Source organism: Montipora capricornis, chromosome 3, assembly GCF_036669925.1.
Source record: "Montipora capricornis isolate CH-2021 chromosome 3, ASM3666992v2, whole genome shotgun sequence".
Taxonomy (NCBI): Eukaryota; Metazoa; Cnidaria; class Anthozoa; order Scleractinia; family Acroporidae; genus Montipora; species Montipora capricornis.
The window spans coordinates 9,815,878-9,833,377 of NC_090885.1; the positions used below are offsets into that span (position 1 = coordinate 9,815,878).

The following is a 17,500-nucleotide window of genomic DNA, read 5'->3' on the forward strand; positions in this document are numbered from 1 at the left end:
CGTGACTCCGTGCGTATGCCCTACTATTTGCGAATACTGTGTGGGTTCTTTTACGTCACACAAGATTATGAAAAGAAAAGGGATGTGAGAAGGGGCCGACGATTTAAAGTCAATGTCCGAGAACACTAGAGGGTCTAATCATTTGGAGATGTCAATACACAGGTAGAACTCAATTCTCCCCAGTGTTGTTCCGTTGTAGTGTGGAGTTGGGGTGGGGGGGGGGGGGTAATCCTAGTCGCTTCATGCTACAGAAACCGGAGATAAGTGCCGGCCTGGTGGGCCTTCTAGTCTCGTAGCGGACTTTACCTTACACGTGCAAAAATTAAGAAAAAAGATATTTTACTAGAGGAAGGAATCGAAGGAATGGTCGCTTTCCGGACGAGTATTTGTTTTCCAAGAGAAGCGTTTTAGATTTTCTTCAGTGTTCAAAGCAAAACTGTTTAAAGACTTCAAATATTTTGCAATTTGCCACTTTAAATTGAATCGTAACAGAAAGTTAACGCCTTATACCACAGGCAGCCCAAGCTCAGCTGAGAGAAAGACAACATATAGGGATTTTTATGGGAATCTCAAGACTTACGAAGATAATTATATGAACATATTCTCAGTTAAAAGCCTTACCTTATTGCCATTGCGGGTCGCATCATTTCTGTTTTGTTTTGTTTGTTTGTTCTTGTTGTTTTTCTTTTTTCAGATTCAACGCGATTTGAGCCATTTTTGAATTTCTTGATTGCCAACGGTTTTGTATAATACTGTTGGCAACCGAAGATTTTTCATACTATTATCTTCTTAAGATTTTTCTCGGGATTCCCATACAAATCCGTATATAATTGTAGGCCACGTTGGCTTTCCCTCACACTGAGCTTGGGGGGCCTGTGCTTATACTGGCAAGAATGGGTCCACTGAACGAGATCTTTACTTTACTATCATGAAGTAACGGTTTCCGGTCATCTTTTAGTTTTCACTGCGTTCTAAGTCAAGAAGTAAATGTATTTTACCTTCCGTTTATCCTCTTGCTTTAAATAGGTCGATAGAATTGGTCATGTCGAAACCACAACTCAACGTAGGCTTAGAAAGTACTGGAATGAAATCAAGGCGAAGCTTGGCATCGATTGGACAAAAACAACCTGGGCAGACTTAGAAAAAGCGCTGTACTCTGGACTGACAGCCCGGCTGTACCTCGCTCGGATTCCTGCGTCAATTCCAACTTACCTGCCATCGCAGGCACGATACTGGAAGACTTATTCAATACAGCAGCTGGTAGTGGCACCGTACAAAAGCTTTATTAATGCTGTGAAGCTTGCAAAAGGATGCGCTATGTAGTCTTTCATATCTATCTTTCCCTCCCGCAGTATGCGTAGTTTCCGTCACTCTTGGGAATTTTTTTTAATGTAATGCTTTCATGTTTTTATTCTTGATAATGGCTTTATTTTTGTTTTTGTCATTTACTATAATCAAATAAACTGAGCGAGACTGAACGTATTGATTTAACTGTCGTTCCCAGTCAGTTTCCGGTCCGCACACCAGCTCATGGGTGCGTCCCTTTTAAAGGGCTTTCTTCGTCGAGAGTTTGGCCAAAAGCTCATTTCAATACAATTAACAATTCTATTTGCAACATTGACACAAAAGGTGGATCTTACAGCTCGATTCTGTCGGGAAAACGAAGCGTCCTGCATTTGCTCGCGCTCCTCTGCTCGTCCAACGCCGGCTGAATCAAAATCTTGGAACATCTCACTTTCGATCAAATTAGTTTGAAACACTTTTACTTTTACAGCTATCTTTAATTTCATTCAATTTTGACATGGAACATAATGACAACCATACAAACTTCTCGAGTGTTAATCGTCACAAGAATTTTCTTTCCAGTATTCACCATTGTAACTTTCAGTACATCTTTGATTCATTGTCATTAAAAGATCTTCCATTATTCCAAAGCCCTGCAAAGTAAAAAATCACGACCTTTGTTATTTCAGAAACCTTTTAACGTACTTTTACTATATCTGTATGGAAACTGCTCTGTGGTAGTCGAAATCAACACAAAATTTAACTGATCATACATTTGCGATTATTGTAAATCTTCGTGGTCATCAGGCACATTCATGCCTGAACACAACTTCAGTAATCGAAAAGCATAAGTTCAATTGTTGTTAAATTCGTCCTAATAAGTAAAACGTCGAGCCTGTACCATGCGATAGTTGCGTCTCTTTATTTTTTAAAGTTTATCCTCAGGTATATACTTGAACTGGATTGTGACCAGCCTGCCCTCTTGGTGAAGAAGGTCTACACTGAAGCAGGTAAAATGTAAGCTGTTTGCTCTTTTATCACTTGTGGTGGCGACTTCGGGTTCATATTTGCTGGCGAGTTTACTAGTGGCGAGCACAGTTTGGGGAGGATGGATTGCGGAGAGATGATAGCACACGCCTCCAACCAATGTGACTCGGGTTCGATTCCAAGAGTCGGCGTCATATATGGGTTCTCTCCTCAGGGGCCCGTTTCTCGAAAGTCCCGAAACTTTACGGGCCATTTTCGGGTCTCGCGATTCCCTTTGTATTTCAAGAACGGAGAGGATTTAAGTCGTTAAACTTCACAGTTATTTTTCTTTTTGTTACCGTGAAAACACGTTAAGGTTACTTCCCAACTTCGCGGGTGTCGTTCGGGAAAAATTCGTACGGGCGCTAGTTTCAGGCTTTTTCGATATTCTGATTGGTTGTCTCGATATCCGCATCCGCAGGTTGGAGTAGCTAAATGTATGCGAGACGTGTTGCGCGATCCCACCGGAAAAATATTTTCAATATCAGAATTTCTCGACACACTTTCGTTTGTCATCATCTCTGGAAGGTTTTGGTGAAATTTCACGAAAATCGGTCAAATCTACATACCCTATAAATTCGCTCAAATTCAATAGAAGAACCCTCGGTGGTTTCACTTCTTAGCGCCTCCTGACGCTTTCTAAAAGGAAAACACAATTATTTTCATCGTAAACCACGTTTATTAAGCTTTCTTCTGATGTTAGTTTGTTGGCAGTTTCACAAATGGCTTTCCGGTCCCGAAAAGTTTTCGGGACTTTCGAGAAACGGGCTACGAGAGGTTTTTCTCCGGGTACTCCAGTTTACCCCTCTTCTCAAAAATCATAGATTAATTTGATTCGAGTTGAGTTCAGTTTGATTTGGTTTCAAAGTATATTGTTGTATCCCTAGACTTTCAATGAACAAAACGAGAACTGTGATTGATAATATATAACAAGGCACTCATTGTCTGGTCACTCGGGAAAAGTTAGTTATGTTTCCCCTCGAATCCTGTTGTTTTCCTCGACCTCGTCTCGGGAAAAACCCAGGACTCTGCTTCCCTCGGGTCCACACAGTGAGGGCCCGTCTACATTAATGCATTTTCGAAAACTTCAGTTTATATTTGACCGTCCACACAAAAAACGATCCAAAACGGACGTTTTCAAACCGGTGATCCACGAAAACGGAGGTTTCTTTAATACGCTTTTGAAAGTGGGCACTTTTGAAAACGGAGATTTATCGTTCTAGTGTGAAAACGGAGGTTTTCGAATACATGTGACGTCATAATCATGTGGATGCCTCACTTTTGGCGCCAAAACGTACCGATAGTTTTGCTGGCGCTATCGAACACAGGCGCATTAGGGCAAAGAAACTGTGCACGCATAGCCTGGTAACAAAAACGCATCTTTAGAACTCCGTTTTCAGTCATTAGTGTGGACGTAGATCTTCTTATCCGTTTTCAGGGAGCCGAAATTAAGTTTTTGAGAGGGGAGGTTTTCGAAAACGCATTAGTGTGGACGGGCCTTCAAAGTATAGTGTACCAAATTAGTGCCCCCGCGCTACAAGACTTGACACTAAAATAAAGTACGTAATTTAAGTCCATTGATCTTTGTGATGGCCGGATAGCTGGTTACAAGTCGAACCTATGTCTTCTCCTTGCCATTTCGGAGGCTCTACCACTTTATTGTCGGTAAAATGAATCAGAGGGAGCTGGGCCGATAAATAGATTCGACAGCTGCGGTTTCAAACCTGGTCTTTCAGGTAAGTCCAATTTCATTACTGTGCTAAGCCAGAATTCTTACAACACAAAGTGCAAGCAGTGGTCGCGCTGCTACTTCGTCCTCACCTTTTCAGCTTCACGTTGAAAAAATGTGTATGCAAAAGTTTCAAACATTCCACCAAGCAAGGAGCCAATTCCAAAGACACTGATGGTGCCACGCTGTTCAAATATTGTCCTAAGCGAACCAGGAAAAAAACACGTGCAGATCTTAATAAAGAGCGAATGGAATTTCCCTTTGGGCGAATGGGTTTTCAGTTTGGGCGAAACGAGCGCAATCCAATGTCTCTATAGTCTTTCTTCGCCGCGGCAGCAATTTCTTGGAATGCCCGGGAATGATTTTCCGGGAAAAAGAGTCTAAGACGGCTCCTGCCTGGGGATTCTAATAATCTAAGGAATCCGGGAAAAAGAGCCTTTAGTTCTTTAAGATGCGTTTTCGGCCATTTTGTCAAATCAGACGACGACGACTTTGTTACAGGAAATTAACGCGAATCGCTAAAATTTTGATTACCTTAATTTCATGGAGTGTTAATTTCCACCAACTCAAGTTTTGGAGCATAAGCCAGAACGTTGAGAGCGACTACAAGAATGTTCATTATTTGAAAATATAAAGAGAGTATTAAATATTATGCACACCTCCTCCACAGAGAGACCCCGTTGTAGCTTTCCAGAAGCGGTATGGGATTGAAGGACGAAAAAACAGATGATACAATAATACACCAAGCCCTGAAAACAAAAGCAGCTATTCATCGTAGGGGCCAATGAAAATATGGCAGTCTGGAATAGCTAAAGAATTACTCCCTCAACACGACCTCAAATTTGGCCATTAAGTAACACTGTTATTAGGAAGAGAACGGCAAGGAAATGCACCAAATATAAAACAAATATTCCGAACAATTCATCTTTATACATTAAAGCTAAATAATTTTTTTTTGTCTAGTCATTGTTCAAGATAATGTAATTGCTGCGTAAACTCACATATTAAGGCAATATAAGGTCAAAGATTCACTGAGAGCAATGGGACATGACAAAATGTGCACCAAAAATTCATTTGTGGCAATATTTTTACGATCTACATGTAGACTCCTAGATACACTGCAAGATCTCAATACAAAGGATCGATTCTTACTCGGGAAAGTAAATTTCAACCGGAAATTCCCATTTTAGAGCCAGGTGGAACGATACAGGGCTAAATTTCCTCAAAAATCATGATAGTTATTTAATAAGCACACACCAACCAGCTTTCCGCTTTAATGACACAGACAGATTTTGTGATGTTGGCAGTTATTTTTGAAGACTTACCAACCAGAGTGAACAATACATACCAGTCAGGGTTATTTTCACAAGTTCTGTAACAACTGAACTCTTCAAGAGAAGCATACTTCGACCATGTCAGATTATAACAATGAAGGCGTAAATATTTTTCTTTTTTATTTAGCCATGCTTCCTCTTCTACTTCAATCTTTCCAAAAGGACAAAACTAAAAAGATGGATTCACACAATTTTAGACTAAAATGTTTGGCCTGACAAAAAGAATAACACAACGAATTATTCATTGTTACATCTATATTTTTCAGAATATAAGTTAGAACTCATTATACATAGGATTCTCCTTAATACAGTTACTGTACCTTTCTCAGAATTCCTGGTAAAACATTGACACAGTCGCCTCTTCTCACTACATATTCCTCTGCAGTTTCTGGGTCTATAAACAAAGAGACTTGAAAAGTTGCAATACATGGTTTTATGGTTACTTTGTCACTTTTCAATGGATCAGGTGTTAGTTCATTGGGAGTAATCAATTTTCCATTCCAAAAAACAAAGGGAGAGGTTGCTGACCATTTTTTATCATTCGCTGAAGTATTTTGAAAAAACAAAAAAAAAACCTATCTGATCTGCTAAAATAATGTAATTGGATGAGAAATAACTTTTGTTAACCAGATTTCGTGAAGTGAATTGGATGAGAAATAACTTTTGTCAACCAGATTTCGTGAAGTGAAAAGTTCTCATCTATGAGTCTTGGGTTTGATTACCATGCAAGATTTTAGCCTCCCATCATATGTGAGGTCTGAACTAAAAAAATGTAAATGTAAATGCTTTGTTTATAGTGGAAGTGCACATAGCTATCACTCTAGTTAACAGGAAACCCACTTTTAATAATCTGTAAGAAACAATTCAAACAAAATTCAACCTTAACGCAAACATGATTAAGAACCCCATCTGGCAGGAGGCAACCACTTAGCTATTTACAATGAAAAAGCAAATCCAAACCAGGTTTGAATGAGATTTGAACTCGGGACAACTGCATGAAAACCCAACGCCCTAACCACTGGACCTAAATTGAACGATCTCAACCTGTCTCAAGGGCTTTATTATCTCCAGGTACTGCGGTTTTCCCCTTATTCTATTCACAGCTAATTACATCTGGTTGTGACGCTGAGATCAAGCTACATGGACTGTATAGTGGCTGCCAGAGGTGCCTTATCAATATGCTTTTAACTTGATGTTATGAGCTGTGCCCTTTATGCTTCTGATGAGTCCCTAGGACTTGTTCTGACTGAGAACATAGAACAGGCTGGCTACCTTTGATTTCCTGATGTTTGTTAGCCTATCAGGAGTAAACAGATATCTGCCTTTGTGTTCATTAAAAAAAAAAAGAAACAATATAAATGCTACATGTACTTATCTATTTACCTATTTTATGTTCCAAGACTGTTATGGCTGTTACATTTGTCTCCTTTCCACAAGAATACTGTGTACATGATAAAAATGTGAAAATGTCACATGCTATTAATCACTCACTAAAAACGATCCCCATTAATTAACCCTTTTGACACCTAAACTGGCCTTAAAACCGGCCAGACTTTACTCTGTCCCAGGACACCCCAAGTTGACTAGTAAATTAGAATTGTCTGCCATCAGCCATAGTAAAATCTGATAAGTATCACCCCCTGTGATCAAAGATCTCTGTGAAAAGGATGATAAAAGGATGACCGAGGATCAGTGGCTCAGTTGGTTGAGCATCAGACTTTCATGTGGGATATCACAAATTCAAATTTAGAACAGTCACACCAACACTCAGGGTCTTTAAATAACTGAGGGGAAAGTGCTGTCTTTGTATTAAATTTCATTTGCAAATGGTTAGACTTTCAAGTTTTCTCGGATAAGGACAACGAACCATAGGCCCGCCTTACAACCTTAAATCCTGGTAATCAACACTCAACAAGGTCGGCCAGGGTTTTTGGGTATATGGTATACAGGGGCTTTTTAAATCGGGTATAGGGTATATTGCAGCTTCAATACTGGTATTCGGTATAGCACTTTCTTTGAATTTCAGGTATACAGTATACAATGTTTACATTAATTTTGCGTATATTTGGATAAATTTTGGGTATTTTGGCGAATTTTTTTCGGGTATACACATTAGTTGGAGCTGAAACCACCATGAGACTGCATGTGATATGTATGGTATATAAATCCATCACCAGTCCGATCCCCCACCCACATTTCCTTTAGGGGTAAAAATTCAATTTTGCATCAGGTTGGCAAGTCAGAAACAAGACAACACTGGACAATAATTATTAATAACCATGTAAGAATGTTTACCTTTCTTTTAGCTACCTTAATGTCAATCTTGATATGAATATGAATTGAGAGTTGCCAAATTATTCAATCTTTTATGAATAGTTATTAAGATTTGCTGCAGTTGTCAGGTGCTTGTATAATGAGGTGATTTCTTCAGAAAACACTAGTAAAAAATAATGAAGCCCTCAGAGTGTCCCCAACCTAGCAATCCTTAATCTCTAGAGCTTGCTAAATTAAAAAACAACATGTCCACCCTTGAAAAGCAGTTTAGAATTTCATTTCAGCCCGAGTCGTCACAACTTTCCATAGCGAAGTTGTTAATTATGGAAAAGGAAATGCAATAAGCCTATTATGCTTAAAGCGGTGTCTAGCTGACATTTGCAGACTGCAGACTGCTACAAATAGCACTGATAAACAGTATTTCAGTCTAAGCATCCATTTCAAATAGCGCTGATAAACAGTATTTAAGTCTAAGAACCCATTTTAAAACGGTTAGCTTTCAATAATTGTGATTTAGGGTTAGTCTGCAGTCTGCAAACGTCAGACACCGAGCTTAAAGTGACTGAGAGAAATTAACAAGGCATGGACACCGATCGACAGGGGCAACTTCATTACCTTCTTGAAGTAAGCGCGAGTAACTTTCTCAAAAGGATGCTTAAACACGTAATTGATGTCCAAATGCCGGACCATATTCACAGCTCGTTTCAGCCATAAAATCTGCGGAAATTTACTCTTTCTTGGGAAGTCTGCATGTTGTTTCGATTTTACAGGACGTGAAACGTCAATTGCTATTGGCCAACTTTCTTTCCAAAAGCCAATCAAATGAAAGCTTTGAAGATTCCAAAATGGCGGATGATAAAGGTGGAATATGGTGGACGATAGTGGTGCCTCGCGTTCCCAAGAACTATAATTCGAAAAGGAATTGGATTAGAAACACCCAACTACGGCTCCTTGTGCAAAGGTTATTTGTTATCTTGTCTTTTCTTTTTCTTTGCGTTTTTAATTTGGTCGCTCAAAACGTCTTGATGAGAGAGTTAGTTTTGGCAACATATCATTGGTCTGCATGTAGCTATGTAAGCATGATTTTCTCAAGTGTTAATATAATTTTGTCTTTGTATAGTAAAACTGAAAATATTTTATCAAGATGATTCTGTGTCACATACAAGCGAAAAAGATTTTGTGATCGGCGAAGGTAAATATGTAGGCCATTCTAAAGAGAAATTTCTAAATTTAGTGTGTCGTAGTGTGCTTTCATAAGGCGAAATATTAATTTATTCTGTAAGCTTACCTTACCCCACTTTTTTTTTTACCTGCAGCCCCTAAAATCGGAAGAGTCACTTTATCGGTGCATTTGAGATTTAAATTTTGGCAGCCTCTTTGATGAAACTGTTCCTTGACCTCTTCCTTCTGCAGGTATCGGAGCACAGCTTACGTAAAGCAAAATTTACAGGACAAGGAAAACTAAAAAATTCAAAAAAATGCTTTCCAGTACCTGCAGGGGGCTGGAGGGGGGGAGGGAGGGGGGGGGGGGGGTGGGAAGAGGGGTGCAGATTAAAATGGAACACAGTGTCCAAGGGGCACAGATGTTTGCACCAGTTAAATTGAAAATAGATTAAATGGGGGTCAATTCATGAATCCCAGAGTAGATGGACATTATGTTAAATAGTCTACAAGCAAATTTTGATTGGCCAGGGTGGCAGAGTATATCAGATTACCATGGAGGAGGTAGCAATTCCTTACCCCGTCTGGATAAACACTGAGGGTCTTAAAATAATTGAGGAGAAAGTTCTAACTTAATTGCGTTCGATGAAGGAGAATGCAGTTCATAATCTTGGGTGTCCTGTGGTTTCTAGGGTAACCTTATTGGAGATTTTTTTTTCGTCTGCTGTCTGTATTTTCTGCACCATTTTGAATGACGACATATGTCAGATGTGCAAAGACTATCGCGCACCTCATGGTTTTCATTAGTACCCAGTCTGAGCAAGACTGAGCATCGTAAGGCGGATATCTAAAGACTACCTTGAGAAACGTGACACTTACTTACATGTAAATGGTGAGATTTTTTAAGTCTTCTCATGAAGGTACACACCCATGTTTTGGTTGCTGTTTAAGTAATGTTCATCAATCTGAATTTCTAAAATCTTGACATTCCTCTCAGGTAATAAATGAATATACACACATAGGCCCTTGTTGCAACCCTTGTTGTTATATTACACCATTGGATATTAAAGAATCCACATAGTGTAATTGCAAAGAGGTTGGGGCAAGGATTTCATTGTGTTGTGGTTCATCTCTATCTGGCAGCCACCATGCACTTGCTTTGTTGGCTACTTCAGATGCACCAAAATCCAACTCTTTGTATCACTATGTGCCATGGTTACAAGGGTTTCCTTACACAATATTCCAATATTTCTTCATTTGGTCAATGAATGATATCCACAAACACCACAAATGGAGTGTGTGAAACAGTGGGAAGCTGCAGCTCTTTTGATTTTAAGGTAGAATGATCATACAAATCTTGTCCTATATGTATTAAAGCTGTATTGTATGAAAAACCATTGAAAGATATATTCTTCACTGTAAAATAATGACTGATTTTATAAATTATAATTTTTTTTTTCCAGGAGACAATGAGTTTTCAGAGACCATTGACAAATGTTTAGAATGCATGCACACCAAGGAAGTCTGTGCCATACCCTACAAAAAGGAAAATGGTAACCTGGAATTTGCCAGTTTTTCGGATGGTGACTTGTGGTGTGAAATTGAGCTCCTTTCATTTTTAAAGGTAGATCAGTATTGACACAATTCTTAGCGACTAGTACTTTATTGCAAGGAGAACATTATTAAGATTGTTTCAGTATTTGTATCACCCAATACTGAAGGCCTATCTGCCCTTTAGGCTACTCTCTATGTACCCCAGGGTGGATAGCATCATCCACTGGAAAATATACATGTAGCTGTAAGAATTAAATTAATGTAGAACACTACCAAGTTTCTTTAAATATTTTTGAAGAAATGAATGTATATTTGAAGTGTGGGCTATAGACAATTTAAGCAACAATAATATTGTCTCTTCTTAGGCTAAAAAAGGCAGGTCACTCCTGCCAGCAGGATTGGAACCCATGTCCTCTAATATGCTGGTGCATTGCTCTGCCAACTGAGCTATGAAGCCACTCAGCTGGGACCAGGTCAATTTCTTGGGCTTATTTTGTTCCTGTGAAGGACTTGGTGAATCCACCTGCAGGCATAACAGTATTTGTCAGGTGTCTATGAGAAACAATTGCTTAAAATGTCCAGCCATTATAGTGCAAGGATCATTTCTCTCATTCGTCTATAACCCGCACTTCAAATATGCATTCATTTTCATAGAGTTCTTCACAGGAATAAATGATCTGAGTGGGTACATGGCATTTCACATTCATCGCAGAGATCATGGGTTCGAATCCAGTGGTAGCCAAAAAATTCAGGCTCCCTTGGTAGCCTCAGAATGGTTCATGTGTTTATAAGAGGCAATTGCTTGACTTGTCCAGGGAGAATCACTGCTCTCGTTCTTATTCTTATTTAATCTCGTCTTTTCCTTCTTCTTCTTCTTATCCCCTTTACATCAAAAGTATGACATTGTAGAGAAATGTATAACACATTTCCTCACTTGTCCCTGAGTTAACAGGGATGCAGACTCAAGTGTAGTGTCCACCTCAACCTGTAGTAAAGTACAATGCATCATGGCATGTAGGCTGAGTTTTAGTCATTCTCAAACGGGCTTTCTTCCAGGTAATCAAGTTTCCCTCCTCATCAATTTAATGGGCAATAGCCATATGTAGCAACTGGTTGAGGTGCCTTATATATTCCTTTGGCCTGATCTTGTTGAGCCATGCCCTTCATAATTTCATCCTCAAGACTGCAAGTAAAATTGACTAGCTGAGCTTATATCTGTCTTCCTCCTTTCTCCTCTTCATACAGTGGTGTAGGTTGGCTTTGATGCCAGTGAACCTGCCAGAGATCATCTGATAATAGACATCACACACTTGACTGCTTATTGGGGATTTATATAGTGGATAATGTTGTTCTCCTTTTGACCATGACCTTTTTAATTGCTATACAGTCAGACAATTTTGATCGATTTCTGTAATTCTTTTTTTTTATTATTGCAGGCAAAAGACCCATGGCATACTACTCCAGAAGAAAAGGTAACAGTTGCAAAGCACCACAAAGCCAAAGGAACAGACTGCTTTAAGGTATAAATTATGTTTATTTATTAGAATTAAACTTTCCCTAGCTAACCCTATTAATTAATGTCTGACTAAAGCTCAATTCAGAATGCTTAATGTTTCTCCAGTTTTCTATCGTTTTTTTCCCTTTTTCCCTGCCAAACAATTTTTTAACTCTTCTCTCTTCCTCTTTCCTCCCCTCCCCACCTCCTTCATATCTTCTCCCTACTCTTCTTTACAAATGTTTGCCTGTCATTCCATTTATTTTTGCTTCAGTTCACCACTCCCGTCTCCTTGAATCCTAGTTTAAAGGCTCATGAATGACGTTCTGACATATAAAATTGTAGTTTTTTTTTGTCTAATTTTCCTCAACATTTGTTTATTACACTCAAACATTTTACTTGATTTGACAAATAATATTTCAGGACAAAAGGGTCTTACCACTGCCTATTAATGATTAAAGTGTCTATCACCTCAAACATTCCTTTCCTCTCAACAATTCTCTTCACTTGTTTAGTTAACACTAATCGTTTGGCGTGCTAAACACTCTCCTTCAAAGTCACTCTTCATAAAAGTGGAAAAAAAATGGTTGACATGTAATTTGATCTACATTGTATGACCATACAAGGAGGAGGAGTGGGTTTATTACTGGGTTGACATCACCTACTGCTGTGCATTGTGATAGTACTTTGAAAACAGCGATGCTAAGTAATATGTGATGTCAACCCGGCATCGGGTCCATTCCCCTCCATTGCTTGGTCATGAATCAAACTATGACCGCTTTTCCCATCTTTCAATGTGAATAAAAAAGTGAAAGTTCAATGCAAATTTCAAAAAACAACACGATACATTTGGGATGATTTCTGAGAAAATTTTGTTGATCAGAGGTGATAAGCAATAAAATTATAGCCTTCCATTTAAATACATGTAGCTTCTTGGCATTAGTAAAAGTAATGTAAAGCTCCCAAATACAAAAATTAAAACAAAAATCTTTGCATCCGTCTTCAAATCTCTTACAGGCCAGCAATTGACTTAGTGCATCCAGACGGTATCATGGCCAGGCTCTTAAGCAGCTTATCTTAATTGGTGACAAATTACCTGACGATAGCAAAGATGAGTTTGAACAACTAAGAGTGTCGTGCCTCCTAAATTTAGCAGCATGCCAGGGAAAGCTTGAACAGTTTGAATTTGTTGCTGAAAACTGTACAAAGGTTAGAAATATTTTATTGTTAAGTAATTGTTGCAGCTTGTCTTATAAGGACTTAATAAAGGTCATGCCCTCAAGTATTTTGTGGAAAAGTTTAGTTTAGCTCCAGAAAACAGCTTTACACTGTAGATCACCCCTGAAGAAGACACTTAAGCTAGGAGCGTCGAAACATCCGGTATTGAATCCTAACTCTTTCAATTAAGTTGCATTCATTTTATGTTTAATTTACATGATTTTTTTGCCTTACAGTTATTCTTCTTTTAATGGGTGCAAAAAGTGCTTGAAGTCGACCACTTTTTAACATTTAAGGCTACTAACGTTTTCAAGCATATGAATGTTTTTCGTTTCTCTACTAAAAGTGAATATAATTGGCCATTTTCTTCATGGTACTTCTGAGGCTCTCAGTTCAATGTGCCGTAAAACGTAGTACTCAAACCAATGATAATCATTTGACTTATTAATGAGCTAGAAGGAGAAAGGGATCCACTCATATGCAATCACAAATTCTTCTGTAATGCAAAGGAGCCTGTGACATTATGACAATTTAGACAGACCCATAAATATCACTGGATCAGCCATGTACATTGTAACGATTACTAAAGTTAAATGTCGTGTTTTTATTCATTTATATTGTTTCTCTCTCTTCTATTGCCACCCGTATCTCCTTTTACCCTTCATTAGGGAGCTTAAGCAATGACAACGGCGACGGCAACGAGAACGTCATCTCAAAATATAAATTTGCGTTATTTTAATCGCTTCGTGACTATTTCAACGTTTTTAATATGACAAGGGTGTGGTATTTCCTCAAGATGACACCAGTCGGAACGCCACTCCATTTTAGGAAAGAAAATGAAAATTTATCCTCAAGTGCTGACGTTCTTCATAAAACCTCAAACTTGACTATTTCACGTTGCTGTTTTGCTGACGACGGCAAAGAAATGGACAAAAGTGAAAACCGCACGTGCAGGGCGTGCAAAGCTATTGTTTTTACCCACTGAATATGCAAATTCGTGACGTTCTCGCTGCCGTCGCCGTTGTCGTTGCTTAAGCTCCCTATTATTGTTACTGTAGTTTCATGGGTCTGGCCACGCGTTTATTCCTTTATAGGTACTCGCAATGTCACCCACAAATCTTAAGTCTCTCTTCAGAAGAGGCCAGGTAAGTTCACACAATGTCAATTTAACAGTGGATTGATTGACGAGTGGTTGTGAAGCTTTTATTATGTATTGATGTGGGACCGTTGCAAGTAAACTCAAGTCAAGGGCACCCAACAAGCAAAATTTGAGTGAGATTTCTAGGCTCCAGACTGTCTAAAGAGATGTTTTTATCACCTGGAGAAATTTGATCTGTTCGGACATCTTAGCTGAAAACTGAGAATTTTATGGAACGATATATGTTCATTTCAGAAATTGCTAGCTGAACGTTACTATCTTCTAAGGACTTCCAACCCGACCATTTCCTCCTCCGAAACTGCTAGGTGACCTTTTCAAGTGCCAAAAATTACACAAATATCCCTTCCGAAAACGTAAGGGTCTGCTTTTTCCTGGTAAAGAATCTTGTAGGAAATGTTTTAGTAAAGAAATATTGGGGAGCAAGCAAGGACGACGACGACGACGACGGCTACGAGAACGCAACAAAACAATGGGTTTAATTAGCAAAAACAATAGTTCTGCACGCTCTGCACGTGCGTTTTGCATTTTGATACATTTCTTTCCCGTTCTCGTCTTGACAACGACGTGAAATGATCAAAGTTGAGGTCATGTGGAGGACGCGAGCACCTGACGATCAATTTTCAATTTTCTCTCTAAATATCCACACCGTTCTCACCAATTTTATTCTGACAATGTGGATTCATATTCTCCTTGCCAAGCGACTTGGAGCAATCGCAAAATTATTGTACAGTAACAGGAAATAATATTTTTAGACAACGTTCTCGTAGCCGTCGTCGAGTCGTCCTTGCGTAACTATTAGAAAGCTTAAGCAACGACAACGGCGATGGCAACGAGAACGTCAGGAATTTGCATATTTAGTGGGTAAAAACAATAGCTTTGCACGCCCTGCACGTGCGGTTTTCACTTTTGTCCATTTCTTTGCCGTCGTCAGCAAAACAACAACGTGAAATAGTCAAGTTTGAGGTTTTATGAAGAACGTCAGCACTTGAGGATAAATTTTCATTTTCTCTCCTAAAATGGAGTGGCGTTCCGACCACACCCTTGTCATATTAAAAACGTTGAAATAGTCACGAAGCGATTAAAATAACGCAAATTTATATTTTGAGATGACGTTCTCGTTGCCGTCGCCGTTGTCATTGCTTAAGCTCCCTATTGAATTGTTTTGCAACGTAGAAGCGACATTCTTAGAATAGTTTGGCTTGGCCTCGTCGTTTAAGCCGCTGTTACACGTTGAGACTTTTAGCTGAAACTTGTGTGAAACGGCGCGGCAAAACGAGTCTCAGAAGGCGTTGCACCGTGTAAAATGAAAGGTCGAAACTGGTTCGTTCTCGTTGAAGGTGATGTTAAAGTGTTTCTGCCGGTTTCTGATTCGCTTACGCAGCGGAGCGTAACAAGACCGAGCGAGACCAGTTTCACAAAGTGTTGTTACACGGGGAAACTCCTGTTTTTATCACCACTGCGATTGCTGCCACCGTTGCAGAAGTAGGTGGTTCTACTTTTCTTGAAACTTTTCTCGCAACGGAAGTTCAAAAAAAGTTTCACGAAACCGACCATGTTAGCCGGTACAATGCCTAACCTGAAACTTGTCTCGCATCTCCGTTGCACACAAGTTTTAGCTAAGAGTTTCAACATGTAACATCAGCGGCTTTAAGATGTTGAATTTGCTTGTGGATGCTCTAGATTCAAATACGGCCTTTAACCACAGATTGGGTTTTTTTGTTTTTTTCTCATTTTTATATCCTTACTTTTAAAATGCCAGTTAAATGAGTCACTTTTTACAATATCAACTTATTTTTAATGAATATATACGAAACTTATAAATGTTTTCAAATTAACACAAAACGAATTTCGATTGGTTTAATATTTAAAGCTCACGAAGACCCTCACTTATGTCCAGAAACGCAAACAATAAGCCATTTTGGAGTTCATATCTGTCTCCTGTTCAAAGCGAGTCTAAGTGTGAAGTTTTCATTCAGATGTAAAGCAGAAGTAATTACCATCACAAAAACTTTGCACTTAGACTCGCTTTGAAGAGGAGGCAGACATGAACGCGGAAATGGCCCATTAGATGCACGCCCAGTTTTGACATCCAATACGAAGTAATCATTTTCTTCCAATTTTCAACAATAGAGAGAGTTTCAATCGAGTTGTAAAACCAGAAACAAAGTAATTCCTTTGGCCAATCAAAAAGCACGGAGACAATCCAGTAAACCAATCAAAAGTCGAAGTAATTACACCTAGCCGACACAAAGCGCGGGAAAATGTGAATTATGTATAAAATGAAGCTAATTAATTATCAGTATCATTTTTATACCGGTCAGTCATAGAGTTCTTGGTGTTTTGACGGAATCTAGAAAAAGGGAATAATCTGCTTTACATCAAGAGCTAATGAATTCCTAAGTTTAACACCAAAAAAACAAAGAGAATGAATACCGTATTGTGAACCTGGTTCAGATGGCGAGTTTTTTTATTTGTGTCTCTACAGGCATTCGTTTGTTTGAATGAATATGAGAAGGCGAAGGAGGATTTAGAAAAGGTTGGAAAGCGTCTAGAAAGTACCAGTCTCCCTCCTTCCCTCCCTCCCTCCTCTCCAGCACGTTTGCAGACGTTAACATTTAGCAATAAAGGCCCGTTTAAACGGTTTTAACATTTGACCAACATTCGTTCAGCAAAGTTGAACCGATGTTGGGCAAATGTTGGACGCAAAAACAAGGGTATGCGGATGGAGGCCGTTCAAACGCTTCCAACATTACGCCAACAAAAGAACCAATTAACACTTGCGAAATTTGATTGCGAGGAACTAAGAACTAGAAACCAGACTCTCTCGTCCAGATAAACTACGCCATATTGACTTTTGCGGCCTGATGTGAGCATGCGTGTGTTCTACAATTGTTGAACAGAGTGTTCAAACTGCTTCAACACCATTCAACATTTTCGAGAACAAAGGACAAGTTGAATCGATGTTGAATGAAGTTTAAACCAATTTAAACTAGATTCAACACGCTTTCAACAAGCTTTCAACATTTTTTACGCTTTCAGCATTGTTGGACGCCCTGTTCAAACGCACTGAACATTTGTGTAGAATGCACGTTAATGCAAACGTTGAAACCGTTTAAAACGGGCCGTAATTTGCAGCGTCCTTTTTATCGCACGATCCGCCTTCAAACATCTAAAGTATAGACCGAATGCAAAAATGGCGGCCAATAAATTATTCTTTTGTCTTTGTGATAATTACTAAGACTATCCTCGTGTTACAACCAAAATTC

The 17,500-nt window shown here is 39.0% G+C and overlaps 2 protein-coding genes across 5 annotated transcripts in view; one reads left to right on the plus strand and one right to left on the minus strand.

Moving 5' to 3' along the window:
• Window positions 1-1,760: 1,760 nt before the first annotated feature.
• Window positions 1,761-8,487, minus strand: LOC138042148 (PRELI domain-containing protein 2-like). Of its 4 annotated transcripts, XM_068887951.1 has the most exons (8): window positions 8,263-8,396; window positions 6,757-6,814; window positions 5,694-5,767; window positions 5,388-5,542; window positions 4,699-4,788; window positions 4,132-4,240; window positions 2,880-2,949; window positions 1,761-1,937 (listed from the first exon to the last, which is right to left on the minus strand). In XM_068887951.1, the coding sequence occupies exons 1-7, from the start codon at window positions 8,335-8,337 to the stop codon at window positions 2,923-2,925; spliced, it is 588 nt and encodes a 195-aa protein (XP_068744052.1). In that variant the 5' UTR covers window positions 8,338-8,396; the 3' UTR covers window positions 1,761-1,937; window positions 2,880-2,922. The 4 variants fall into 4 exon arrangements, with proteins under 4 accessions (XP_068744052.1, XP_068744051.1, XP_068744054.1 ...); XM_068887950.1 differs by lacking the exon at window positions 2,880-2,949 and having other exon boundaries at window positions 8,263-8,487; XM_068887953.1 differs by lacking the exon at window positions 4,699-4,788.
• LOC138042161 (peptidyl-prolyl cis-trans isomerase D-like) overlaps window positions 8,488-17,500 on the plus strand; it is a 10,263-nt gene continuing 1,250 nt past the window's right edge. The window contains exons 1-7 of the mRNA XM_068887973.1: window positions 8,488-8,608; window positions 8,768-8,839; window positions 10,272-10,432; window positions 11,799-11,882; window positions 12,875-13,066; window positions 14,170-14,220; window positions 16,720-16,770. Of these exons, the coding sequence (XP_068744074.1) occupies window positions 14,179-14,220; window positions 16,720-16,770 (93 nt within the window). The 5' untranslated portion in view covers window positions 8,488-8,608; window positions 8,768-8,839; window positions 10,272-10,432; ... (1 more) ...; window positions 12,875-13,066; window positions 14,170-14,178. The remainder of the gene's footprint in view (window positions 8,609-8,767; window positions 8,840-10,271; window positions 10,433-11,798; window positions 11,883-12,874; window positions 13,067-14,169; window positions 14,221-16,719; window positions 16,771-17,500) is intronic.

Excerpts from the sequence above, each read along its gene's own strand:
- LOC138042148 (XM_068887950.1), bottom strand. The coding sequence starts at position 8,337 with ATGGTCCGGCATTTGGACATCAATTACGTGTTTAAGCATCCTTTTGAG. Across the intron at positions 5,768-6,756 it reads AGTCTTGGAACATAAAATAG|ACCCAGAAACTGCAGAGGAA; the intron begins GTAAATAGATAA and ends CTTTGTTTATAG. Across the intron at positions 4,789-5,387 it reads TGTGAAAATAACCCTGACTG|GGCTTGGTGTATTATTGTAT; the intron begins GTATGTATTGTT and ends TTTTGTTTTCAG.